The sequence below is a fragment of the Corvus brachyrhynchos genome, unplaced genomic scaffold (genome assembly GCF_000691975.1).
Source record: "Corvus brachyrhynchos isolate BGI_N302 unplaced genomic scaffold, ASM69197v1 scaffold115, whole genome shotgun sequence".
Taxonomy (NCBI): domain Eukaryota; kingdom Metazoa; phylum Chordata; class Aves; order Passeriformes; family Corvidae; genus Corvus; species Corvus brachyrhynchos.
In genome coordinates this window covers 11,814,778-11,841,286 of record NW_008239553.1, presented here as the reverse complement: position 1 = coordinate 11,841,286, position 26,509 = coordinate 11,814,778, and the positions used below count along the sequence as shown (strand labels likewise).

At 40.6% G+C, this 26,509-nt stretch overlaps 1 protein-coding gene across 5 annotated transcripts in view; it reads left to right on the top strand.

Annotated features, from left to right (window-relative positions):
• Nucleotides 1-26,509, top strand: part of SMOC1 (SPARC related modular calcium binding 1) — a 90,947-nt gene that overhangs the window by 30,520 nt on the left and 33,918 nt on the right. For 4 of the 5 annotated variants that reach the window (XM_017741907.1, XM_017741906.1, XM_017741904.1 and 1 more), the window contains exons 5-6: nucleotides 9,868-9,957; nucleotides 14,875-14,955. In XM_017741907.1, the coding sequence (XP_017597396.1) occupies nucleotides 9,868-9,957; nucleotides 14,875-14,955 (171 nt within the window). The remainder of the gene's footprint in view (nucleotides 1-9,867; nucleotides 9,958-14,874; nucleotides 14,956-26,509) is intronic. The other variant, XM_017741905.1, reaches the window with a different exon arrangement.

Sequence of the window (26,509 nt, the reverse complement as noted above, 5' to 3'; positions counted from 1 at the left end):
CTTCCCCTCCTTCAATCTATTTTTAAATGTTCTCAGTGCTAGCTATTGCTGGTTTCTTGATCTCATCACTCACTCTACAGTGTAAGTAATGCTGACGCTTTGGAGGTGTTTCTGCTTTGGATAAAAAGAAAGCCACCAACAAACATTCCTAATAGTCTATACGCCAACTTTTGCTAACTGTGATTTACCCAGCCCGTGTAATATTGCTGCTCTGTTTTTCTGTGTTGTGCTGCTTCTCTCCAGTTTCCCTGTGAAGCTTAGTGCCAGGACTGTCTAGAGCAGCCATGTATTACTTTGCCTCTTCTAACTCACCTCCCTTTTCTCTGTTTATTACTACAGAGTACTCCTCCTTGGAACAAGATGGCCTAACATCCCTTGTATGGATTGTCAATAGCTTTTCCAAATAATTTGGTTGTAGCCTATATTGATATGTACTTGGATACAGTTTTTACTACACAGATACAGAGCCTAATTCTTCTTTATTCAGTGTTTAACAATTGAAAGGAAATAAGCTTTAATAATCTCCCTGAAGAAAAAGGTTGTTTCAGTTCTTCCTCTCATCTTCATTACCTTGATCCTTTTCTGTAGAAAAAAAGGGGAAGTGCTGGATTTGCAGCTGTATGATTGCTGGGATGTATTTACCACAGCAAAGCTTTTCTATGCCATGTGACCCATGAAGGTGTCTGCTGGTCGAAATGAGCCTTGGAGACTCAGTTTTGAAACTGAGTGCCATCCCTACAGCTGGCTGCCATTGGTACTTGGTAAATAGGTCATCATTCTTCAGCAAGTGTTAAGTAGTCATGATTTTTGGTAACAGGTAGTTTTTGGTGCTGTGTGTTATGGCCAGTCCAAAAAAACATTTAGTCCTCCCTGATTCTTTTAGCTGTGTCTCCATTTTCCTTCAGGTGTGTGTTTCAGTAGGGGGATGACATTAGACTCTTGAAGGACAGCTTCAAGTATACAGCTGAATGAATAATATTCTTTGCTCCCATTGGGAGCCTCTTTCTGCAGCCTGTATGTGTTCTTTAGCTTTGAAGGCATTCCAATAGCCTTCCCAGGTGTTGTCGTAGCTGATTTTTTACACAGTGAAATTGTTGCTGGTACATAAGGAGAAGAGCCACGCTCCATGGTGGTCGAGATTCATTTCTTTAGCCATGCAGAACATTGCTAGCAGCTGTGAAACATCAGTCTGCAATGACAGGCAGGCTGAGATCCTGTCTGAAAACTTACCCAGATGACTGAAGCAGAGCCTGGAAGCTGAGCTGGGACTCTGAGCTTTGTTCCCCTTCTCCTTTCTCAACAAGTAGTTGAACTTGAGTGTTTTAAACATTCTTACGTTGCTAGTGAGGATGGGCTCGTAGCTTGCCTGCTGCTAGAAACTATGTTCTGAAATTATCTTAATTATTAATTATTCATTATTGTGAAATCAACGTATAAGTCAACATATGGCACTTACATGTAGCATTTCTAGGCAAGCTGTTCAGTGGGGCTAATGGACTCTAGTCCAAAGAGAGATTTTAGTGTTGTCCCTGCTGCTGCCAAGCTTATTTCAGAAGATATATGAACAAAGTAAAAGCGAATGAATTTCGACACCATGGGATTGAGGATATGGTCATGTTTCAAGGTAAAAGTATTGTATAGCTTATACAGTCATTAAAAAAAATGGAAGTTTTGATTATTAGCTCAGCAAAGTAGCTAGAACAGCAGCCGGATAGAAAAGATGCAGCAATACCAGGGAAATAGTCCCTTCTGCCAAAGAATTGTAGTATTTTGCCTATGATGGAAAGGAGGAACTAAGCTCAAAGGGAGAAAGGCTTGAATCTGATAGAGTGGAAATGATAGATTAAGAAAAATTACTTGTATCTTAGCAGCTCCCTCAAGAGCCTTTGAATGGATATGCAGGTTCTTTTACTTTTTTTTTTACCCCTCCCCCCCCTTTTTTTTTTTTTTTTTTTCCTCCTGGCAATTTGAGCCACTCTGGGAGTGAACTTAAGGTTTTTGACTTAAATCAATACAATTAAAACCATTAGCAACCTAGTTGTCATTCTGTTTGGGGCAGTGACATTAACTGGAGGCTTGGTTCTGTAGGTAAGAGCTGATGACAAGAGCATGTATTCTAAGTCACTGGATGATTTCTGTCTAGTTTAAGGAATAAAACTGCTGCTGGGATTGTTGCAGGAGGGTGAGAATAACAAGTCTCTGAAAGTGGGGGAGGGCACAGTGGGGACAATGTATCCACAGCTTGACAGTGATTCTATGTTGATCAAAAATAAAGCTTTTTGTGCAAATCTTACTGAAGATGGTCTCGAAAGTAACATGACCTTTATTACCTGCTTCGCCTTTTTAACAGGTAAGGTTCAAATCTGGCTTTGGGCATTTATTTTTCCTATTACTTCCACATTTTTGAAGAGACCTGTTTTGCCTTTTGGGAAGGAATTTGGCTGTGAAGTCTGAAAACTGTAAAATTGCAATAAGGTAAATCTATGTGCAGTGGCAGGTCTTCTCCATTCAAGCTTCCTTGCATTTGACCTCAGAAATGCTCTGATAACCAAATGAAAATCTGATCATCCGCTTCTTTAACCCATATCTTATGTACAAATTGCTTTTATAGAGAAGATCATCTGTGTGTTGGAGTTTGGCCCAAAAATGAACTGAGAGTTCTAGTTCTAAACAACAGGACTGTGTGCAGTTTCCTTATTTGGAGTTACATCTGTACTCACGCTACCTGAGGGATACTGCTGCTTCTTGTCCAAAACTCCAAGCCCGCAAAATTGGTTGAGACTGTGGTTTACTGTTTACAATTTGGAGAGAAACTGGCTGCAAACCAAGAAATCTTATTTCACAGGTTTTGAGGTTTTGAATCCTTCACTTATTTCTCACTAGAACAAAAGAGAGATCACACAAACTTGTGGCTCCCTGCTGTCCTCTCAAATTAGTTGATTGCACTATATTGGGGATTTTAGCTTGAGAAAGGGGAGAGCAAAGGGTGAGTCTCAAGTTTGAATTAGATTAGTGCTCTTAAATAATGGCTTTAATAATCTTAAGGTAGTTTGTCTTCTGCTTGGAAGCATGCCCATATACTTGAGGAAAATGTTCTTTGGAATGCTACATTTCTGTAAGTGTGTTAAAACAACAACTTTTCACAAGTAGTGAAGCAAATTTACATCACAAGAAAGCTCAGCTTAATTCTCTGATCTTTATAGCTGCTGCTTGTTCCAGTAACATGTAGTGTCTCTGAATTGACACCAAAATCCCTAAGAGTGTTGCCATCGAAGTGGTAAATTATAATGGCTCAGTTTTCAACTGCCTTGTCTTCCATGCAGCAGTACTAAGATGTTTTTTCTCCCCAGAAAGGTTTGCATACCTTACAGAAGGGAGTCAGGTATTTTAAGGGGTAATTACCATAGGGCTTGGTTCAACCTGTAAAGTTCAAATCTGAATCTGGATCTGAACTTTCCCAGAGGCACGGGATGGTTTTGGACATTGTATTGGTTTGACCTGTTATAGTGCGAGCTCTGAAATGCAGGTCCAGATGTGGGCTGGGATTTTGTATCTTCCCAAGTATGAGACATTAAGGGTCAGTTTTACATGACACACAATTGAAATAATATAAAACTGGATCTCATGTTGAGGAAGGTGTCTACAGCATTATGTGTGAAGGGTAATACCTTGCTATGTCTTTATTTTTCAAAAGAAGCTGTTTAAAGGCTGAAAAGAATGAGAGGTTAGAGGGCAGGTTTCTTTTGGCTAGTCAATGTAGAACTACCTTTAGAACTTATGCAGTAAATAAGCACTTTGGATTTTAGAGAGATTCTGTCTGAATCTCGAGGTTGAATAGTTTCAAAGCCACTGAATCCCAGAGACTAGAGCATTGCTATTAATGAGTGCTGCTCCAGACCCCTTTTGACACGTTTGCTTTTGAAGGATCAGGCCTAGGAAGAGTGGGCTCTTTGTTTGTGGTCAGAATAAACTCATTGTACACCCAGACAATTAACTCTTCAATCGACTTGCCAGCCTCTGTAAAGCACTCCACTCCCCTCTCTGTCTGCCTCCAGTTCTATTCAGACACTTAAACACACCAGTGTTTTTTGTTTATTATTCTGAAAAAGTCCTTCACAAGAATAGTCAGAGCAGATCAACATTGTCCTCCCAGCAGCATTTATCTCCGCCTGGCAGAGAGTGTGTCAATCAGGAATCAAAAAGCCAAACAGAGGAGGCTTTGAATTGTGTCACAGGGGTCAGAGTTACTTCCAGCTGTCTGTGCATGGGATAGGCTTTCTTGCAGGGCGAAGAATTGTGCTGCCAAACAAACACTGCGTACATTGGATCACAAAGTCCTTGGGGCTTGAGTGGCTTTTTTCATGTTGATGCACCTGCAAGGGAGATGTGAGAAGGAAGTGGGGGGAACTAATGCCTTCCAGAAGGCACGGGGAAAGGCTCCTTATCCTATCTGGTTGATGCCTGGAATGCAGTGCTGAAATAAAGGCTGCCTGCATCCATATGGCATACAGAATAGTTGACGTAGGAAGAGAAAAATTACTGCAGTGACAGAGCAAGTCAACCTTGGCAGTTAAGAGCTCATTAAGCCATACAAAGCCCTTCCATGTTTAGCACTTAGGCATATTTTCACCTTTTAAAGTCCATATCCAAGTGTTTGGGGGTTGTTATATCCAAAGGGAGTACATTGCTGCTGTTTCTTAAAATTAAAGCAATAAAGAGTGAGAACTTGGCTTTTGCTGATTTGGTTTAAAAAGTTGGGGTTTTTTTCTTAACAGTTGTGGGATCTCCCTGCATAGAAGTGGTTGGACTTGACGATCTTAGAGGTCTTTTTCAACCTAAATGATTCTATGGACAGGAGTGTGAAAACTTGGCAGGGAAGTCTATCTGCACTGGTGTGTTTTCATTTCAGCTGCTTGCAAAAACTTATCTTGATTGGCCAGATTGTAAGAATTTTTTTGCGTGAATGCTGACTTTCTGTGCTTATATTGGCAATATATGTCTGTACATAAAAGTTCGCATAGACTATTAAATTAATTATGACTTGCTGAAATTATTTCATTTAATGTAGGGAAGGATTGTGGTTAAGGCAACAATTTTCTCCGCCCCTACAATACTAGAAGGGACATGTATTTTTGTTTAAGACCCCATGTAGTGCAAACACAAAACACAAGTTTTGTTGTATTTTTTCTTTTTTTTTTTTTAATACTTAAAATACCCTGCACCTGGGGATAATACATAGAAATGTCAAAGACAAAAGTGCGTCTTCAAGATTCAGGAACTGCGTGGATACAAGGAGTCTAATTGACCTGGCAGGTCTTTGTTCATCTGACCAGAGTTACTAAAGCCACAGGAATGAGTATGTATGACTTAAGTCCCTCAGGAGTACCAAAGCCTAGGAAAGCTCTTCTCCCTTGCTGTTGACTTGACAGGTTTGCTAAAGGTGGACTTTGCTGCATCAAACAGGACATGCTAAGAGTTCACTCATTGTCCTGGCTCTCTGTGCTCTAAGTTGCTTGTTTAGCTTTAGCTATGCTCTCTAATGACTGAGCCAACACCAGGTGATGGTAAGTGAAGAAACCACTTGACACTGGAAGAAGGCTACCTCTTCCCAGAGCAGAGCTGTGCATTTAAAATTGTCATCTGCTTATTCTCTCAGTCTGACTCAAGTCTGGGAAGCATTGATGTTCAAGCTATAGACTTACAAAAAAGACTAGATTTTGTTTAAAGCCTGGATGATTGACTCCGTCAACACCTGTGCTCTTCAAAATGGAAGAAGTGTTTACAGATTGCCTCATGGATTCCAGTGAGAACACAACATTAGCCTCCCATACCACATGTCCTACCCAGGAAAAATATACTCACTGCACAGATCATCTGTATACTTGCATCATTGCATTAGCAGGCCAAGACCTATGTGCTTCCTCAGCAACATCGACCTTCAGTACATCACTTTTATCTTCTAACTTTTCCTCTTTCTACAGCTTCCATTAGGTGGCTTGAGTCAAGAACGGTAATTCACAGCAGCAGGCAGTTACTTGACATTTTTCCACAGTAATTAATGCTTTTTCATGTCAAGGAGTTTACTTTTCTCCTGATGTAACTTGAGTTGCTCATGGCCTCAGTGCTTGTCATTCAGAGTAAAATGATCACTTTAACAGTTGTCCTTTGCATGAACTGGATCTCGTTCTCCCTCAACCCCAGTGTACACTACAGTCATTCCAGATGTGGATTCCTGCTAGATGTTTTGCAAGGATAAAACTTGGGGAGGGGAATTCTAGTGGTTGCATAAAAAATTCTTGCCCAGCACTAGTAGTAGATCTGGGCATGCAACTAGTTGTTCCTGTTTTGAGTCATTGTCAGTCAAATACAATAAAAACTGTTCTTGCTTATGAGCTTCTGACAGTAGCAGAGCAAGAGGGATTCTGGTTTATATCTAAGGTATCTTAATGTGAAAATGGCTTAGGGAGTTTCGTTTAGACCTGCCTGTTTCACTCTTATCCTGTGGCAAGATAAAAATACCACTTTAAAGTTGACAGCAGTTGAGCCAGAAAAATCTGCTTAACTTTTGCAAGTGTACCTAGAAAAAGGACACCTACTGGAGGAGTTTTATAGCTTTAAAATGTCCCATGAGGAGGTATTCTATTGCGTAATACTGCCTGTAGTCAGTGGTCTTGGGAAAAAAAAGTGGTATTCATGCTGTGTTATGAAACTTGGAAGAGAAGTATCCCAGTGAACTCTTCCTCAAGGCTCTGAAAATATTCTTCAACCAAGGGATGTGGTTCTGAATTACATGAGTTCCTGGTCTGGAAGCATTGCTATCTAGAGGGATTAGGAAGTAACACTTGATCTCTTTAATCTCTCTGTGACATTCTGCGTATATGGATCTATTGCAGTGACATGCCGCTTTTGAAAGTGTGGAATTTAACAGCTCTTTGAAGAAAGGAGGAGACTGTACTCAGTGAACATACTTCATTACCTTTGTACCTGAAGTAACAGTATTCTGTACTTCTCATGTAATATCACTGGAGACTTTAGGCCTCTGGAATAGTTTGGGGTTTTGTTCTAAGTTGAAATATTTATTTAAGGAATACAAAATGTTTGTTAGACTTTCAGGTATGTAATATAGAACTTAGTCCTTGTTTGCGAGGAGCAGTGGAACAAATGTTCAGTGTGACAAACGGAGTATTGAGTGAGAGGAAAAATCAAATAAGAGTAGGCAAGTATTAGGGTGGCTTTTCTGCCGAAAGGGAACAGCAGTGAAACTTCTTGCCATAAGCTAATTTGAAACACTGAGACTTACTGAGAATTCTCCAGTTTAAGAAAAAAATTTAGTAGTTTCAGAGTAAGAAGCTGGCAGCTGGGAAGTGAGCATGGTGTTTTTAATGAAGTGCAATTTTTGTCTTTTATGTGACTATTTCATGACCTTTAAAAAACAATCAGAAATATCCCTGGCTTTTGATTTTTGAAATATGGTGAACATAATTACAGGGCTCTTGTCTATTGCATTTTTTCTTGTATGTGTGATGAAAGAACGGTAGTTGCTTGAACAGGGGAATAATTATACTTTTCTCTATTTGCAAAACCCTTAATACTGTACTGGGTGCTGCTACAATGTGGACTGAGTGACAATTTAACCTTAGTAATCCAGTAAAGAAATGATTGTAATTTATTGAGCCATTTTACTGAGATTATCTTAAACAGTAGCTTCGAACTGAGGGGTTTATTTAATACTCTCCAGTAGCTTAATGGCTAACTTCATACAAAAGCTGCTGCAAAATTCTCTTTCTTCAAGAAGAATGTATTTGACAAATTGTAACTGCTGCTGTGTTCCTTGCACATACATGAATGTGAAAGAACCCCCATGAACCTGAAACATCCTGTGTTCTGCCAAATTTCAAATAATGATTTGGATCAAGTGCTGTGGCTCAGATCCACTTCTAATTTTCCTCCATTGTTGGCTTCCGGGTTGCTGCTTTAAATCTGAAAAGCAGTTCTGTAATTACTTGGTGCAGAAGCATTCATGAGAACAATAAAAAGAAACTTATTATTGTACTGGTCCTTTTTTTAACACCAGGTCTCTTCCTGTTTTGTATAACTTGAGAATTATTCACCTTTCTAGTTGTTCTATGAGTGTCTTCAGCAGCTTTGCGTTGGTTTCTCAATCTGTATAGCCAATCATGCTAATTACATACTGTTCACTGCTTCATTATAGTGTAAAGTGCCATCCTAAATAAATAACAAGCCATAGCTGTGGCTCCTGGAATCTTGCAGAAGCAGAGCAACATGCTCTAACATAAAAAGTGAAGATCAGCTATTTACTTCCGTCCAAAGAGTCTTTAAAGGGCAAAACCTTCCTCCTTGTAATTGAAGCAATATTCAGGAATTTTTTCCAAGTCAGTTGCTCAAACTTTGAAAAAAATAAATACTGCTTATCCAGGTTACTGGTAATGCCCAATAACAGGAAAGCTCAGAACAAGAGCTGACTGAGAAATGATAAGTATTTTTTCTTCCAAGTATTTTTGTTATGCTTGCAGTTAAGCATAAAACTAAATACAATGATGAAGAGGGAAAATGACAATAGGGTGTCTCTCATTTCTGTCAATGTCCTTTATTTCAGTGGATCTCTGAGGTTGAAATGGAATTATCAGCATGTTTTTCTTTCTGTGAATTAGACTACTTTGTGTAGAAATGCACAAAATTAATGAATTGTGGAAGAGGTGTTCAAGCTTTTCCTCACTTTCAAAAGTGCAAATACAGGTATGGGTGGAAAAAGTCTACGAGCTTCTGTTTTCTATCTCTGCCCTTCCCTTCACCTTCCAATGGTCTCTTACTTCTGTAAATGGAGCTGATACAAGAGAAGGCTAAGGGCAATTATTGCTGCCTCTAGGAAGGACTGTCTCTTGTGCCTTTCCTCCAAACAGTGTTTGCCCCGTGCATCTAGTGATCATGGAGATAGAGGCAAGCCTGGCTTATCTGGCATGGCCTCCTCCCTCCAACAGGTTTTCACTGTGTAACTTTACATTTTTGGTTACTGCCCACTTTGCTGCCTAGTGTCATTCCTGCCCATAACACGTGCAAAGAATAGTTACTAGAAATTGGAAGCTCTAAGTCACTATATTTCAAACAGGGAAAAAACCCCAATTCTAGGCGTAGTAGGTTGACCCTGGCTAGATGCTAGGCACCCACCAAAGCTACTCTTATCACTGTGCTCTGGAACTGGATAGAGGAGAAAATGTATCAAAGGTTTGTGAGTTAAGGTGCAGGAGAGATCACTCATGAAATACTGTCATGGGCAGAACAGACCCAACTAAACCTGAACTTAATGTAAGAGAAATTATTTTTCCACAATTTTGCTGTTAGAAGACATTACTACCACATTGCAATTAGAGAACACCTTGATGCAGTCATTGTAAGAAAAAAGATTTGCTTTTGACCATCCCTTTCTAACAGCTCTGCAGTACATGCTGGTGCCAGGTTCTGCACAGGTAAGTTTGAGAAGAAGAATTTTTCTTTTGAACAAAAGGAATGAGGAGGAAGACACAATAGGACAGCAATCTCCAGAACTGTTGCTGTCTTCAGGAAATGGCCTGTGTAAAATTAAACTGACTGAAACTAAATAGGCAATTAATTGCCTTTTGGGGAGACTACCAGATGATAAACACCAGTGGTTTGTGGAGGGAGCGGGGAGGCTTTTTAAGTGTACTGAAAGGGCTTGATGCATGTTTTATGTAAAATGTTACTGTTTTTAGCATAAAATGATTTTGTTCTGTCTGTCTTCTCTCTCTTCTGGACTTGGCCGGGCCATGTACAAATCCCAATCATTCAACAGTACTGGAGAGTAGATAGTATTTACCTCAATAATGGTAGTTTCTTTTCGATTCTTTTTAACCCTCAATTCAGATGATGGTTCGAAGCCAACGCCTACCATGGAAACCCAACCTATTTTCGATGGAGAAGGTAAGAACATTCCTTAAAATAACAACAAAAAAAGCTATTTCCTTCTCTCTTTTCTCTAGGATTTATGGTTCAAATGCTTTCTTTATCCTGCAAAGCAGACAAGCCAGTGAATCTCATAAGTTATCTAAATTTTAGAGTGCCCTTGGGACCTCAGGCACTTTCCCTAATCTTTTACATCCTCCCCACTTTTCTAGAATCCAACAATAACACCAGTTGATCAGACTCCTGGTGTAATCTTGGAGGGAAAAGTGTGTCATAGCAAGTAAAAAAAAGGTGCATCAAATTGGAAGTAGCCACTTCCTTTAGACTGTCCTTACCCCCTTACTATCTCCACTTTGACGACACTAATGCTGGGAGTTTCATAACCTTTGCAATGTGTTACAGCTTCACAAAAGGAAGGGTAATGCTAAACCACAGCTTGTGAATGTTGACTTGGAAGAAAATTGCTGGGAGGTTTCTTTATTTAGCGAATGCTTTCATTGACGCACATACTATTTAAGCAAATGAAGTCATTGTCCTGGGCCCACTTAATTCATGGCCCACCCAGGCAGTTTCCTTCTCAAATAGGCAATCTTGCAATTGTTTTATTTTGGAGAGGGAATATCGGACCTTAGTCTATTGGAGGCCTTTAAACAAGGATAAAATGGCTGTCATCACAGAGGGTTCAAGCCTTTTAACAAACATAAATATCAGTGGTAATAGTGGTCCTTTGGTAGTGAATGGGACTAATAGCAGCTGCTTGTATCTTGCATATTGCTTGGAAGTAGTGCCTGTTTCCTACAGGTTTAAACCCTCAACCATTATAGTGAAGCTATGGGCTGAACTATGAACCACTCTGTGACCCATCTGAAATTGTGGGGCATAGGGCAGTGAGGGAAAGCCTATGCATTTTCATAGGGGACTGCTGTCCTTCGTGCATTTTTTAAACTGGATCAAAGGCAGAAATGAAGACTACTGAGCAAGAGTATATTTCCTGCCTTCTTGTAAAAACATGTGCTGTGGTGGGGTTTTATTGTTGCTAAAATAAACTTATTTAATGGCAAGATGCTGTAGTCCTATCACTTCATATTTAGTGATTGTAGATTTGTAACAATCTTATTGTGAGTTTTAAGAAACAGCAAGAAAAGCTCTTAGAGAAAAAACAATCTCAAATAAACAAAGGAGACTGAAGCTATGCTGGCTCTCTCTTCTTTACATCATAAGAAAGTTCCTCTTGGCAGTAAGCTGATACTGTATTGAATTACTGTTGGCAGTCACAAATTTCTGACCTTTAAGTTTTCTTCTGAGAGGGTGCCCATAGGTATTTAAAGGGAAGAATGTACTAGTAGAATGCGGGAGTGAGATGATGTGGTTAATACAGCCTGTTCAGAAGCTCTTTCTAGGAGAGTTGCAATGTTTTGGTCTTTCAAATAGAACTGGACAAGGCTCTTGAAGTGGTGTAGTGAACACACCTTTTCTGGTTCTTCTGGTGACAGGCAGAATCTGAAAAGAAGTGTTATCCTATCTTCTATGAAAAACCTTTTTAATCAAAAACCTTCACACTGATTTGTAGGTGAACTCAAGTCTGATAAATGAGCTTGGACTGTATGATGAAAGATTGCTCTCACAAACGTTGCATTGTATTATTCAAGAGCTTATCTCCTCGGCTTTGAGAGAGAATGAGTCATGCAATGGCTTCCTGTTGTATTAGCAGTGTCCCTTATGACTCTGGAGAAGAGACTGACAGGCAGGTTAATCAGGCTATGCATCGATGGATAATAATTTCTAAGTTTGTCACTCTATATTTTGTCATCTCTATTAGTAAAGTTGGACTAAGGAGACTTCAGTGGTGGCTGTAACATAAACAATTAATGGTGTAGTTCTTCGGGTGTCCTATGCAGCACCAGGAGTTGGACTTCAATGATTCTTGTGGGTCCCTTCTGGCGCAGGATATCCTGTGATTCTAAAGTTCTGAGCAACCTGGTCTGTTCTTGTAGCTGACCCTGTCTGGAGCAGAGGTTGGACTAGACACCTCAGGATGTCACCCTGAACAATCCCTTAATTCTATTTGAGCAAACATGTTGTGATACTTCACTAGAAGACTCCCAGTGTCTTGAGTAGGTCTTCCTGAGGAATGGCTTGTACTTGGTATCTTACACAAATGACAGAAAAGGGCAAAACAGTTATCCATTCACCTGTGAGGTCTGAAATTTTCATAGATGTTCAAAGGGGTTAAAGTTCAGATCCCATTCCACTTCACTGAATTTGAGAACTGATGGGTTCCTGTAAACCTATATATTCAAAGTCAGGTGGCCAGGGTGGAGCTGATATCAACACAAATGGACAATAACAATGTAGATTTTTTTTTCATTTTTTGCCTTTGGTTGCCTACCTTCCATACACTAGGGACTGACTTTTTTTCAAAGGGCATTACATACTCTCAGCTGCCCCTGAAATTTGTGATACCTTTTGGACTTCAGCATCTCTGAGGTGAAGGTTCACCTTTCTCATGTTTTCATCTGCATTGGAGGATAATGAAAATTCACATTTCATGCATAAGTTCCCCTCCCACTCCCTACCATCCTCCCTGAGGGCATAACAGAGCAGTGCCAGAGATAATGTAAATCAGATAACTTAAATTCTCCCATCCAAGGTTTGAATCATAACACAGCCATCTCTCTAAAAATTATTTCATATTATTATAATGCAGATCTTAGAGATGCTTATAGTGAATCTTTTCTTAAGACAAGATTCTCCTCTGCTGAAGAGTGTTTTATTAATGTCCTTGGTATAGTTTTAAAAAATTCTATTCCCTCCTGCACTTCCAGGCTCTGTTTTTTTGTTTTCTCCATCTATTTAGTTTCCATGTGCAAGGTGTAATGATTTCCTAAAGATATCTTCTTTAAACATCTCTTCTTTTTGGTAAACTTCACCTCTTAATTCAGTGGGAATCTATTCTTTCCACAGATCTGTTGTTCCGACGGGTCTGTAATCCAAAAAAATGTCCAGGTTACCTGGACTGAAAATAGATTTTTATGGTAGATTCCAAGGAAATAATTTCCTCTTCTTTTTCTTTCTCTTTTTTCACAGAATTCCTCTTTGTGCACCTTTCAACCTCACTGAAAGATGTACACCATTGTATTTCTAAAGGTCTTCATCCATTCTTCAGCATCTATTGACTTTGGTTGTCCTTCCTTTTTCAGCTGTAGACATACATGGTCCATATGGTGCAGATTCAGAGCTAAATTTCATCCCAGATTTAAGCATTTAAGCCCCTTTTGGGGAGAACTACCTCAAATTAAACATTGGGTAAGAGCTAGGAAAGGGAGAAGCACCAAAGGAGAAATACTCCATAAACCAAAGCATGTAGGTATATGTATTTATAGAAGTACATGATGGCTGACTGTTGATAAAATAGTGTAGTGAAACTGGCAGATAAGGCAGTTTTTGATATTCCAGCAGTAGTAAAAGTTTGTTTAACAATGTTCAGCCTATACTTCTTTGTGAAAAAATGCCCTAAACACAATTATTATAATGCCTCCAATCAACGTGGCTGAAAACATTTAGGAAGGAGAGATTAATTTTCTTTTTTTTTCATGTTCTTGTAATTTATAATCAGTTTCTCTTTAGTCAGCCAGCTTCTCCCTTTGCTGAGCAGATCCATGTAAATGTCAGCAAGGTAGCAGGAAAACTTATGTGAAAAGTTCTTAGAGGAACTTAAGAAAAACCTCAGGATGTACTATTTAAGTTGTGTTCTTGTGGAGACTGAAAACTTTTTCAGAAAATATCAGTCCTGAAAATATCACTTGAGGTGCTCTAGCCCATGGTAGCAAGTACTGCTTTGCTCAGTTCTAATCAAATGCTGAGGTTATGTCATTTCAGTGGCTTAGGGCAGGTTCAGATGTGTTTTGAAGTTGATTATAACACCTCAGAGGAGATGCTCTAAGCACTTTTTTTTCCACAAATTTATGTTTGGATGTCTTGGTTAGTGCATCAGACATGCTTTTCTAACTAGAACCTATTTCTTTAACAGACTTCCTTTCAAGTCTTTCCAGAAATATCTTCATGTCTCTGCCTATTTATTTTGGATTTTGTTGTTGCTTGTTTTAGGGAACTGACTGTGGCCAGGCCTTCTTGGGCTGTTAAAGCAATATTTAAGGTCTGGATTGACTTTGTAAAATCTGGATTTCATATGTACTTCTGGGGGAAACAGCATGTACTACAGCGCCCAATACAATGTTTGTGATCTATGAGTCTTGAGGAAAAAGGCTTTAGACTTGAGAATGTAGGAAGTGAGGGGTAGAGGGAGGAAAAAAATGTTTTGCCAGCAGAGGTATACTTTCTGGAACAGGAAGATAATGAGAGAACCTTGTGGAAGATTTACAAATGGTGGTTCGTAAGAGTTGGAAGACCTCACCAGGGGATGAACCTGTCTGTACAAAGGTGGTAGATCAGTTAAGGCATGACTGTAGCCAACATCTTGTTTTCAATGAAGAGAGACTGAGAGAGTTGAGGCTGTTCCGAAGATACCTTCTAGCACCTTCCAGTCCCTGAAGCCAGCCTACAAGAGAGCTGGAGAAGGACTTTCTACAAGAGATGTAGTGACTGGACAAGGGGGGATGGCTTCAAACTGAGAGATGGTAGGTTTGGATCAGGTATGAGGAAAAAATTCTGTACTGTGAGGTTGGTGAGGCACTGGAACAGGTTGCCCAGAGAAGCTGTGGATGCCCCATCCCTGGAAGTGTTCAAGGCCAGGTTGGACGGGGCTTGGAGCAACCTGGTCCAGTGGAAGGTATCCCTGCCCATGGTAAGGGAGTGGGAACAAAAGATGATTTTTAAGGTCCCTTCCAACCCAGACCATTCTATGATTCTGAGTAACAATCGTGTAATTTACTAGTTGCTGCAGTTCATTTAAAGCTGTTATTTTTATTCTTTCAGAAATCACAGCACCCACCCTTTGGATTAAGCACTTGGTCATCAAAGATTCCAAAATGAACAGCTCCAGTATAAGAAATTCAGGTAATGTTCCATCTAAAAAGAAATAATTCTTTTCACTAGTCTGTAGTTTGTCACCATCTATTCTTGTTTCATTCTTTCTTCACTGAGCTATCAAACTGCTAGGGGCACTTGCAGCCCAGACGATAAAGTAATTTCAGATAAGATCTTTTTTTGTATCCAAAGGGCCATAATCAATGTGTGATGAAGGATGTTTGTTTCCACAAACCATAACTGGAGAATCTCTTAATTTCTTCATCTGTTAATTCATCTTAGCCATCTTTCATCTTTATTCTGTTTGCTGTTCAGTGTGGATATATGAACTGATGCATTTGGTTCAAAGATCCAGGCTGTGGTTTTGGTCTAAGCAATTGCAAAAAATACAAAAAGGGGCTTCTTTTCTAGTGAATTCAAGATTCTTCTCTTCAGGGGATATTTTTTGGTGGAGAAATTATTGGATTATTTCACAATCAAAAGTAGTTTAATTATGTCTGGGCCTAAGAAAATGTCAAGATTGTTTTGTGGGTAATGGAGTGGGTGAGGGAATACCCAAGCCTAAAAAACAGCAAAGAAGAGATCATGAACATGAGTGGGAAAAGGGCAGGCAGGAAGATGTGAAGTCATGGTGTAAAACTTGAGATTGGAGATGAGCATGAAATTGTGGTGTGGAGTCATTGAAATGAGAAGAAACTGGAGAATCTGAAGAGGAAGGTTAGGGATTCTTAATAGAAATGGTTTCTGTCTGATATTTTAACTGAGGTGGGAGAAATGAAGAAATTAAAGGGAATATAAAAGAACAAAAGTGATTTAAGAAGCCATGGATTTACTTTAAGATTCGAATAGGAGATGCTGCTATTACATATATTTTATGAAACATATATGCCTAGAATGGCTGTTGGAATAATTCCAGTCACCTGAACAGATAAATTGTGATACAACTGAAGTGCCTCATCATCTGGTATTTCTGGATTAGCTAGGGAGCATTCATGACAGTTCCTTTAACCTCCCTCTGCCACTTCCAAGCTGCAGGGTGAAATTAGTGCTAGGCTGGGTGAAACTCTCTTGCTGCAGAGTGAAAGGCTCTTGGCAGGAGGACAGCCAGCATTGCCCAGACCACAGTTTTAACAAGTCTCCTGTGCTTCACCTCCCAACTGTTTTTGTAGCAGGGTGGTCTGTGTAGGATCTGCCCGTGGGAATCATTCGGAAGCTTCAGATGATGTATAAGTACCAGCATCCTTCTTTAAGGATGTCTTTCGGGGAAGAGCAAACACAGCTTCTGTTTTTTGTTAGCTTCTGGGACAATCAGCAGCTGACAGTGCAATTGAAGGTGATAGTTTAATATTAAAATCCATTGTCACGGGTCCTACCTATCTTGGAGACCAGCTTTCCTTCTAATACAGCAAGCCTCATAGCTGTGATGGAAAGAAGAGTGAGTGCTAAGAGGTTGCAAAGGGACTTGGGAGCAGGAGGGTCTGTCTTCTACCATTTCTTGGCCTGACAGAGACAAAGTAGGCTGGCTTTCATGTTGTAAAGGCAATCACTTAGATTGTTTAGTCAGGAAGCTGCCTGATGTAAACTGGCATTTTGTCCACAGAAGTGTTCCTTGTGTGAGCTGACTTCTGTCCGCTTGTTTCAATTGTTTCTGAGTCAATTCTGTTACTCAAACAAAATTATTGTGAGTGAGTGCATGCTACAAGTGAAAAATACATGATCTTCTGGAAAATTCAAGAGCTGTATAAGAGGTGGTTTATACAGCAAGCTAAAAGGAGACGTGGTTCATCTGACTCAGCCTTACTGATTGCTCTGAGGCTCACTTGCTATAGGGTCTCACTAAGAGACTGGGTTGCCAACTTTTATCCCCAGATTTCCCCACTGGGCCATACAAATACACAGCCATCTCAGTTTCTTACAAATTAACTGATATTAAGAAATGCTGTCTAGAGCTATATTTTAGGTGATACAAAGTCTGTTTCTTTCAAATAGTGAAGCCTAGTCACCTTGTTTGGTATCTTTCATTCTTTTCATCCCTTGTAATATATGTTAAAGGCAATGTACAGTAGATGGGCTCAAACTGCAGAGAAATTGGGGGGGTAGTTATCATTTAGAATCATGTTTCTTCAAGTGTCTTCGAGTCTGTCTTGGCTGCAGATGATGAAACAGCTGTCATGAGATGGGCATGCAAAATTGGGGGATGTTTTTAATTGCCTTTGGCCCAACTTGAAATGCTAATGCTTAGCACATTTCCAATTTTTAAATTTATTTTTAAAGGGTTAAGATAAGGTTTGCTAGCACAAGATTTGGATTCTTGGGTTTGCTGTTGCCTCGGCTGTATTGTCTATCTGAGCTTACACTAACAGTCTTGGAGCAGGCAAAAAGCCTTGTATGCTTTTGCAGTGGTTTAATGGGATCACTGAAATTGGAAGTGAGAAAAGAGAAAAGATCTAATCTACTACCTTAGGGCTAGTGAATGTTTATTCTGTAAGGAGAGCAGCATTTTCTACTGTACCATAAATGCCTTACATAATAAAGATTTTATTTCTTCCCACAGGAAGCTGCTCTGCTCTCTGAATTCAATCTCAGGTTTTTTCTTTTTGTAATATCCAGACTAACTCTTCTTTTACTTCCTATTCCTTGGAGTTTGAAGAGTGAAACACTTAGCCGTGATGTCTCTTCTCCCTGTGGTGATTGTATGGCTCTGTCCTTTGCAGAGAAGAATGGTACAGATACTGCTGTCAGAGCACATGTGCTGTTCTCTAATCAGCCCTGATGCTGGGTATCTTGGAAAGCAAGCGCCATCACTGTGTCAACCATGAGGAGAATTTTGGGTTGCTATGTGGAATCAAACAGACTCTTTAATTTGCTGTCATTGTCTCTGATCAATGTAAGCTGAGCCATGTACCAGGCAGCTGAGCATTGCAGAGCTGGTGGCACCCCATGTAATATATGCTGCCTGTATCCTGTAAGAGCTGCATTTGAAATCTGAGTATTCCATCTTCTGTTTAGTGTTGACAAACAGAAGAGGTTCTTCTGAAACTGATCTCTTTTTTTTTTTTTTTGAGCACTTACATTTTGTTTGGCACGTGTAAATCCTAATTAAGCTAGGGATCAGGAAAAGCAGAATGACTCCAGCCTGGTGATTAGAGCACTTGACTGAGAATCTATATGTCTCCAGGCATTTTGCCAGTGAGTTTTTCTATGCTCAGTAAAAGAGCATTGCTAGGAGGGATTGCTAGTGCTGTTACCCCAGCCCACCTTAAAGAATTAAATGGCACCCTTTTCTCAGTAGGTTGAGATGCAGGTTTAAACCTTCTCAGCCAGAGGCAGGAACCAAAATATGAACATCTGGACTGTTGCACAGCAGAAAAGTTGTTCTTCTATGCTTAAAAACTACATCTTCTGTCTGTCTGAATCCTACAAGTCCCAAATTCAGTTTTTGTTTTTGGGGCAAGGGGAGGGTCTAGATTAACATGATATTGTTGTGCCAAGATGACAAAAATATTTTTTGATGCTTCTTCCTTTTCCCAAACATGCACATCTGCACGTGCATGCACATGGATACCTTAAGCTAACTAAGTTACATAACACTGCCCTCTGTGATGAGTCGTTCCTAACACTGCCAGAGCAGGAGTTGATTCAAATGGGATTCTTGCAATGACTGTTCTCTAATTAGCATGGCTGGGAACTATCTTTTCATTCTGCTTTTACTGTTTCAGCTTCCTCCCCTCACCCCCAACCTATTCCAGCCTGCAACAGTCAAAGTGATTATTTTTTTTAAAGTTCTTAATCTAGGGAAGGATTTGATAATGTTTTCCACTTCCAAGAAATCTAATGGCTGCTTGTTTAGGAGCACCCCATCTCCACTGAGGAATCCAGGGATTTTCCTCACTGCCAGAGCTGGGTTATCTCCAAATTCATTTGTGCTACTTAGTGATTTGGTTTTAGTTAGCAAGAGTTTCCAGCCTGTATCCAGCTTACCGTGACAACCTTTAAGAAAACCACAGAATGATGTAATGAGCCCCTGCATGGAAAAATAAACAGCTCTGGAGAAACCAGCAGTAGCAGCCTCAAGTAAATATTCTTCAGCCACTGGGGTTTTGAAAATGACGTTATTTGAAAGGAAGAATGAGTAATATATTAAGGTCACCAGCTGAAGACAGGTTTGTGTGTGTTGTGCCTAGTTAAAAAAAAAAACAAAAAAAAGAAAAGAAAAAACCCATAGTTGTTTGCTTCAAAATCTTGCTTGGTGAATGGGGACCAATTCCATGTGGCCTGTTCTGTTCAGCTCTGGCACCCAGGCATCGTGCTAGCATCTCATGATGGCATTCCAGTGATAGAGCTTTCTCCTGTCAGGAGCTCTTATTGGACAGAGTATAACTGAATGAGCTTTGAAAACAAGAACGGTGGTGTTCACATTTCTTTTTCTTGAGTCAACCCAAAGCCCAAACTTTAGGGCTTTTCAAAGGGGGAAACCACTTGAAAACTTCACATCTGTATGTATTCCATTGTCCACCTGAAAGGGAGTCTCTTAACTCTTGGGTGCAGTTTGTTCCCAGAGATCTGCACAGTGAAGTGGGATGTGATTATATCAAGTGTTACTACCAGGACCTGGGTTCTCTGGTTTGTCTGTGTTCCTTAAGGGGTCTTTTTTCCCCACTTGGCAGGAAAAAAAGATAAGAAAACACCCATGGCACCCCCAAAAATGTTCTCTCTAGTACTCAACTAGGAAGTTACACCGTTTTGCTGCATGCCTCTCTTAATGATCAGGGTAGTAATTGCCCCAAGGGTTAATGTACTCATAGGTATGTTGCCATATCCATATGGAGGCTTTCTGCAATCCCATACATTAAAAAGGAGTCTGCTTGAGACTACACTGAGAATTAGTGTAGTTCCTCTTGAGTCAGGTGAGATGAACATATAATGGGACAGAGCTTGAGAAGGAAGCTCTTTTCAAGTTTTAGTGGGGTACCCCAAAAATAGCCAAGATTAGACAAGAGTTTAATTTGTTTTTAGGACTTTCCTTTTCAGAAGTGAAGCTAAACACAAAGAGCTTGAATGCCTATATTAATTTCCAGAGTGGGGAGACCTTGCACCTGTGTTTTGAATGGATAGTTATTTGGAGTTGGAGGAAATTTTTTCATGCCTTGGAAATGTGGAACACTGCAGAGAACAGGGATCCACAGGTAGATTTAGATGAGGTTCTTGAAAAGCAAAACAGTGCTATTAATGGGGGTAATTTCACACCTGTCTTTATCCTGTCTTCTCAGCCTTATTGCTTAGGTGTCTTGTCCTACTCTTGGTGCACAGCACTCCCCACCTTGTTATTTAAAAACATGAGACCATGGACTTCTGCTTCTTCTGCTGCTTTTTTCCTATTTTCCGCTATTACTAAACTAGCTGTGTTAGTTCCAAACTGGCTGGCTCTCTCTCCATGCCACTTCTGGTAACGTTACTGTCCAAATGTCTAATATAGAACTGTAGCCTCTTCCCCAAAATCTGTGGCTGATTAGTGTTAGGATACCGAGGGGAGGAGATAGCTATCACTTTGGCAGGAAAGCAGGTTGGTTGACAAGGGGCTGTAGTCAGGAATAATTGTGCTTTAGGAATGTCTAAAGAAGATGTTATGGTGGCATTTGAATTGGAAAATTTTGGTGCCTATGGATGACATTCTAATGCTGACTTAGTCCTCCTTGGTAAACATTTTCATGCTTCTGTCTCCTCTGGGCATAACACCTGGAATTAGTTAAAGGCTTTTGAATTTCTCCCTAGCTGAAGAGGAAAAAGTGTCATTGATGGTGTCAAGAACAAGAGTTCATGGGAGGGAACCAGTGTGTCAGAAAGCTTTTGTCTTTTCTACTGTCTTCTATTAATGTATCCTCCTTGGTTCTTTTCCTGCATCTGGACCCAGTACCTCCCAACACAATGCTCCTCTAACCTGTCAAAACTATTGGGCTAAAAGTCTGGGACTGTTGTCCCATCTGCCGCAACTATTTATTTTCAGACCTTTGTATTAGACCTCCCAGTCCTTTTTTTTAATGAGGGTTTGTTTTGGTTTTGTTTTGAATTAATTTCAATTTAGATTCTGGCTTGATATCAAATAAAGCAATTTTAAGAGAAGCTCCTGTTGAGTATGAAATGAAAACTTACTAATTCCATTACATTTTCACAACAAATATATGCTCTTATTTGCTGAGTTCCTGCTTTCTTGCAAGCCAAAATGTGATGTTTCTTCCTTATTTATTATCCCTCCCTTCCCTCTGGCTCCATCTGTGGTTCAGGCATCCTTTCCTGTCTTGGCTGCTGCTTGGGAGGCCTCTGTCTCTTCTTCCGTTTTGGAAGTTCTGAGAAGGGTGATATGTGTGATGCCCAAGGGTGATTCTCCCACGGTCTCAGTGTGACAGGTGTGTTTGGTGAGGAAGGGAGTATGTAGGAGAGAGCAGAGGCAGGGGGAATGGAAGAATCTAGGACCAGGACCCTTCCCAGACAGCCAGCAAACAAAGTCATAAATAACATGCCACTGGGGACCAGTTAATCTGCTCTATGAAAAGGTGCAAAGTATACAAGTGGGAAAAATAACATTGTATAATAATCAGCATGCAACCATAGGTGTTAAACCATATGCAGCTAGCCAAATAAATGAAGCTCCCCTTGAGTGCTGTGCAATAAATCATTCCCAAAGAATTCAGTCACTCTCCCCCTCCTTATCCCCCAAAGAAAGAAAACAAATTACTTTAGATGTGGAGTCATAACTACTACTCTGCAGCTGCCAGTTCAGGCAAGTGGACAAGGAGCAGTAGGAGAAGGGGCAAAGATATAAGAAGCTGGGGTAAAAGGGGAAATAAGAAACAACCCCACATTTAAAACCTCTGGGGATTTGGTGGGGAAGGGAAAGGAAATAAGCTCCAGCACCAGGCGTTACCTGGCCATACAGGGACAAACTGAGAGTGGTCAACTTTGTGGAGTTGGTTTTGCTTTTTAGCAGAAGCTGATTCAGATTGAAGGGGCTGCACTGATTTGGTGAAGTAATTCCTTAGCAGCACAGTGCTTCTTGCTGTATTTAATAGCACCATCCGGCACAGTCTCGTTTGTGAATCTGCGCTTCAGACATCCATTTGAATGTATGCTGATGCCTGCAGAAAGGCTGCACATCTTGACTCACCTTCCTGCCTCTCTTGGAATGTTCCTGTCAAACTCACCACATTTCTGAGGTACCACAGTTAGGGAGGAGCTGTTTCAAAGTAAGTGTCATTACTAGCTCCTAGATAACCTCTGGAAAAGGTTTAGACCTAGGTAGGCTTCTGAAACCAATAGCCCTGGTGTGGCTTGCAAGTGATTTGCAAAGAGACAAGTGAAGAAAAAAAAGGGTTCAAAACACAGGTCAGTGTATCCCTATGAATATCTGCTGCCCCTAGTGTTGTCCAAGAAGGCTGGGAATATTACCTAGTACAGTATAAGGCTGTGAAGGAGAAGAGCTGCATTCCAGAACTTTGGAAAACCCTACCCCTCCCATGGAGGTGTCTGTTGATGCCAGGTTTAGAGTGAAGAAGTTCTCTACTTTGGTGGGTCCTGGAGGTGGAGTGAGTAGATAAGGGAAATGTGTGAGGCTCCTGAGTAGGGCTCGTGGAGCAGCAGCATGGGAAAGTATCATAGAATCATTTAAGTTGGAAAAGACCCTTAAGATCAAGTCCAACCCTTAACCCAGTGCTGCCAAGTTCACCACTAAACCATGTCCCTAATTGTCACATCTACATATTTCTTAAATGCCTCCAAGGATGGTGACTCAACCACTTTCCTGGGCAGCCTGTTGCAATGGTTGACAAACCTTTTGGTGAGGAAATCTTTTCTAATGTCCAGTCTAAACCTCCTGTGGTGCAACTGGAGGCTGTTTCCTTTCCTCCTCTCACTTGTTACATGGGAAAAGAGATCAACACCCACCTTGCTACAACCTCTTTGTTGACCATTTCTTTGCTTTCAAACTGACGTTATCAGAGCTATGAGCTGTGTTTTAAGAGTCCTGTGTATAGTTTGGGGAGGGTGTGGGGCTGCCATCCGTGTGTTCCCTTTGCCTTGGTGGTCATCTTATTTTTGTATTTTGCCAGACCACTAAAATAAGCAAGTAGTCAGTGGGAGCATGTGAGTACATTTTGTGGCGCAGTTCAGGGATGGCTTAAGTACATGTTTTGAAATGGTGTGTAAGTAGCTGGAAAGACCTTGGCTGGAAGATCCCAGGGGTTGCATATGAATTGGAAAGAAGCTGGGCAGAGAACCCACCTTCAGAGAAAAAGATGGGAGTATGTTTAAAAAGCAAGGTAGCATTCGATCTCGTGGGACACTTGAGGGAGGAATGTGTTAAACTGGCTGGCCTTACTCTGGGTGAATGGAGTGACATTTCTCTGGTTTCCCCAGCTGTTATAATGCAGGGAAGTCTGTGGTCCTGCTGGTGTCAGTAGTCTCCCACTCACCTTAAGCTGACTGAACAGGCTCCGGTAGCACAAGGCTGCAGCTTCTCTCTGGAGCTCAGCCTGCCAGAATGCATGGGCTCCCACAGATGGAGGGACTGTTGCCTGTGTAAGGCTGCAATTCAGAGAAATCCCATGGGGAACACTGACTTCAGCCATAGTGTCAGTCTGTAGTACTTCCCTTGCCTTTTAAGCTAGAGCAGGGACATCCATCTCATGACATGGATGAAGTGGGAGCAGTTTCTCTGTCCCATGGCTGATGTCTGAATCCCATGTTATGTCATTGAACTTCCAAAGCCTGGATATTCTACCCAGAGACAGTTGACTGGGTAAATATCCAAAAGTGAGTGCTAGCTTCCTGTCAGAGTCAATTCCCTCTGCCTCCTTATAAAGTGCAAAATATTACAGGGAAAAACTGATCTGTCACTGCATGAAAAGGCTCATCACACTATAAACCTGTCTCTCTTGCCTTCTGTGCCTCACCAGTAGTAGCATTAAATATAATGTTGCTGTAGGTAGGAAGACCAGTCTGAACCACTTTTTAGCTGCCTGTGACAGTTTTCAAAGACTTTGTTTGGTGTCCTATAATTGCACAGTTACAATACTGTAAAAACAGTTGTATACTCCATCTAGAAGAGGTAGGCAAATTCTCCAATAATTGCTTTACTAGCTGTTCCAAGGACTATTAAAAAACAGGTGTGGAAGTGAAAAAAGTTTCCCAATAATGCTAAGGCTCCAGTGGAAACACCTATTGTTTTTGAAAAAGGAGTACAGGGAAAATGAATGTATTCAGAGACAGGTGGCTTATGTCAAAGCTAGGTATGCCACAAGCTCACAGTGCTTAGAAACTATGTGAAATGGAAAAGAGGCATTAGGGAAGAAAAAACACAGACTGTGTAGCTTTGTCTCAAAATGACAAGGGTAGTGTCTAAGGTTGAAAGATTTTTCTTCTGCTGAGGAACCATCCTGATGTCAAGAAGTGAAGAGGCTGCATTTTGATGCCAAATTTCTCTGCTCAGACTATAGAAACTGTTGTCATTGTGAAGATACTGCACAGGTACAGCTGTCACACACAGGATATGGAAGCCAGGTGCATTAGAGGGGATCAGACCCCATAATCTGGAAACTTAAACCAGATTAAATATCGTCAAGATTTTAGTCTGTGTTAGAAAAGAGGTTGCCTAGTCATTGAGGATCTGCTGGAGTTTCTCAGCCTGCGTGAGGAGAGCAAGAAAGACCTGAAGAGATTCAAGTCGTTTTTTCTCCTTATTTTAACCTAGGGGCATATCCAATTAATTAATAACAGCTCTGACACACATAACCTGTTCCTAATGTGACAACAGAGATCCCACTGCCTCTTCCAATTAGTGAACAGTTAATCACCAGGGCTTTTTTATATCAAAACTAAATCTCCTTTCTCCAAGTAAGCTGTCTGATACTTGAACTACCCATGGGGAAGGAAAAAAAATTATCTATGTCTTTCTTTTTTTTTTTTCTTTTGTAGAACAGCTTTTATGACTCAGAAGACTGAATGTCATCTCTAGACTAAACAAATGGAATTCTTTTAGCCTTTTCTCATAGATCAAGTATCCTAGACCTTTGCCTGTTCCCCTTGCTCTCTCACACCCTCCTGCCAAAGAATCTTCCTGTCCCTCAAAGTGCAGTGCCCAGTGCTTGTACACAGGGCTGATTTAAAGGCTCACCAGTACTTAGTGCCTGTTCCTTATGTGAAGCCCCTGTCATTACATTCCACAGCTGGATTTACCTGTTTGGATTTTTTTGTTGTTGTTGTTTGCAATGTCCTGAAGTTGCAGACTTTATTGTGGTCTACCTAAGCTGCTGACCACTTTTTCCAAGTCTTGCTGCCTCGCCAGTAATTTTCTCCCCATGTGCTGGATTTTTCCTTGCTGGTTGTTATGGTTTGTGCTTGTAAGTTGTGATTACACTGATTTAAAACCATTTATTAAGTGTGGCTTTGAATTTTTTCCTGAAGTTCAGTCTGTAAATTGGATGCTCTGTTCCATTGGCCAGAGTTGTCATTTAATTTGATACAAGTCTCATGGTAGCTTTCAAAACTGAACAACTGTCTCACAGAACTTTGGAGACCTCTTGTCTTGGAGAGCATCTTTTTCTTATCCTGTTGTGTTAGGTAACTATCTCATAGTAATTGTATGTAGGTTGCATTTTTCTCATTTGGTTATGAGAATGACACAACTTACAATATGCTCTAATGAACCAGAATTTTTTCAGAGCTCTATCTAATGCATTGTTTATGAACATGAAGATATTTGCAGGTTTTTTTCAGGATGATGTACTACAGCCGTAAAAAAGGCATTGTTCTTCTTCTGCCGTCCTTCAGTTAGTCTGGCTATAGCTCTAGGAGGGCTAGGACTGTGTGACTGACTGCTTGTGAGATGGGATGGTTTAAAGATTCCAAGGCCTGCCTGAAAGGCAGTTAGAGTTGCAAGGACAGGTAGCTTTCAACTGGCAGATTTCAAGATGTGCAGGTGTTGATCTTTACTGCTGTGTGGGGTGGAAACCCTGTGGAGCACACTCTTTTCTTAGCTGGGCAGGACGCAATGCCCACAGGTTCTGCAAAATGAGCACAAGTTGTGCCTCAGAAAGTCCCTTACTAAGTTTGCTCTAATCTGTGCTTTCTTGAGCCAGTCCTCCTTATTTCAAGCTATAGGATAGATATTGAATAGGCTTCTCATCATGTAACACTGGTGGGAATGCAGTGCAGCCTTATCTCTTAGAGCAGAAGGAAAATAGCAGGGGAAGCATGTGTTCCTGGATAGCTGAAGTTTAATGAGCCACTTGGAATAATGCATTTTTGAAAATTATAACCCACCTGTTAAGCCTTTGCATTGTACTTGTTCAGCACTGGAACATGTAGTAACATCTGCTTCCTCTGTAGCCTATGCCTTGAGAAATGGAATTGAGTGCGTACCAAGGTAAAGCAAAGATTGCTCAACTGGTACAGTGTGGGAACACCTGCAAGGTTTGTTTTTCTTTTACCTTCACGTTAGCCAGAAAACTCTGGAGGGACCACGATCGCAGACAGAACAGGGTGGAGTGGGTATCAGTACTGATGACTAACAGAGGTGTGGAGAGATTTATGC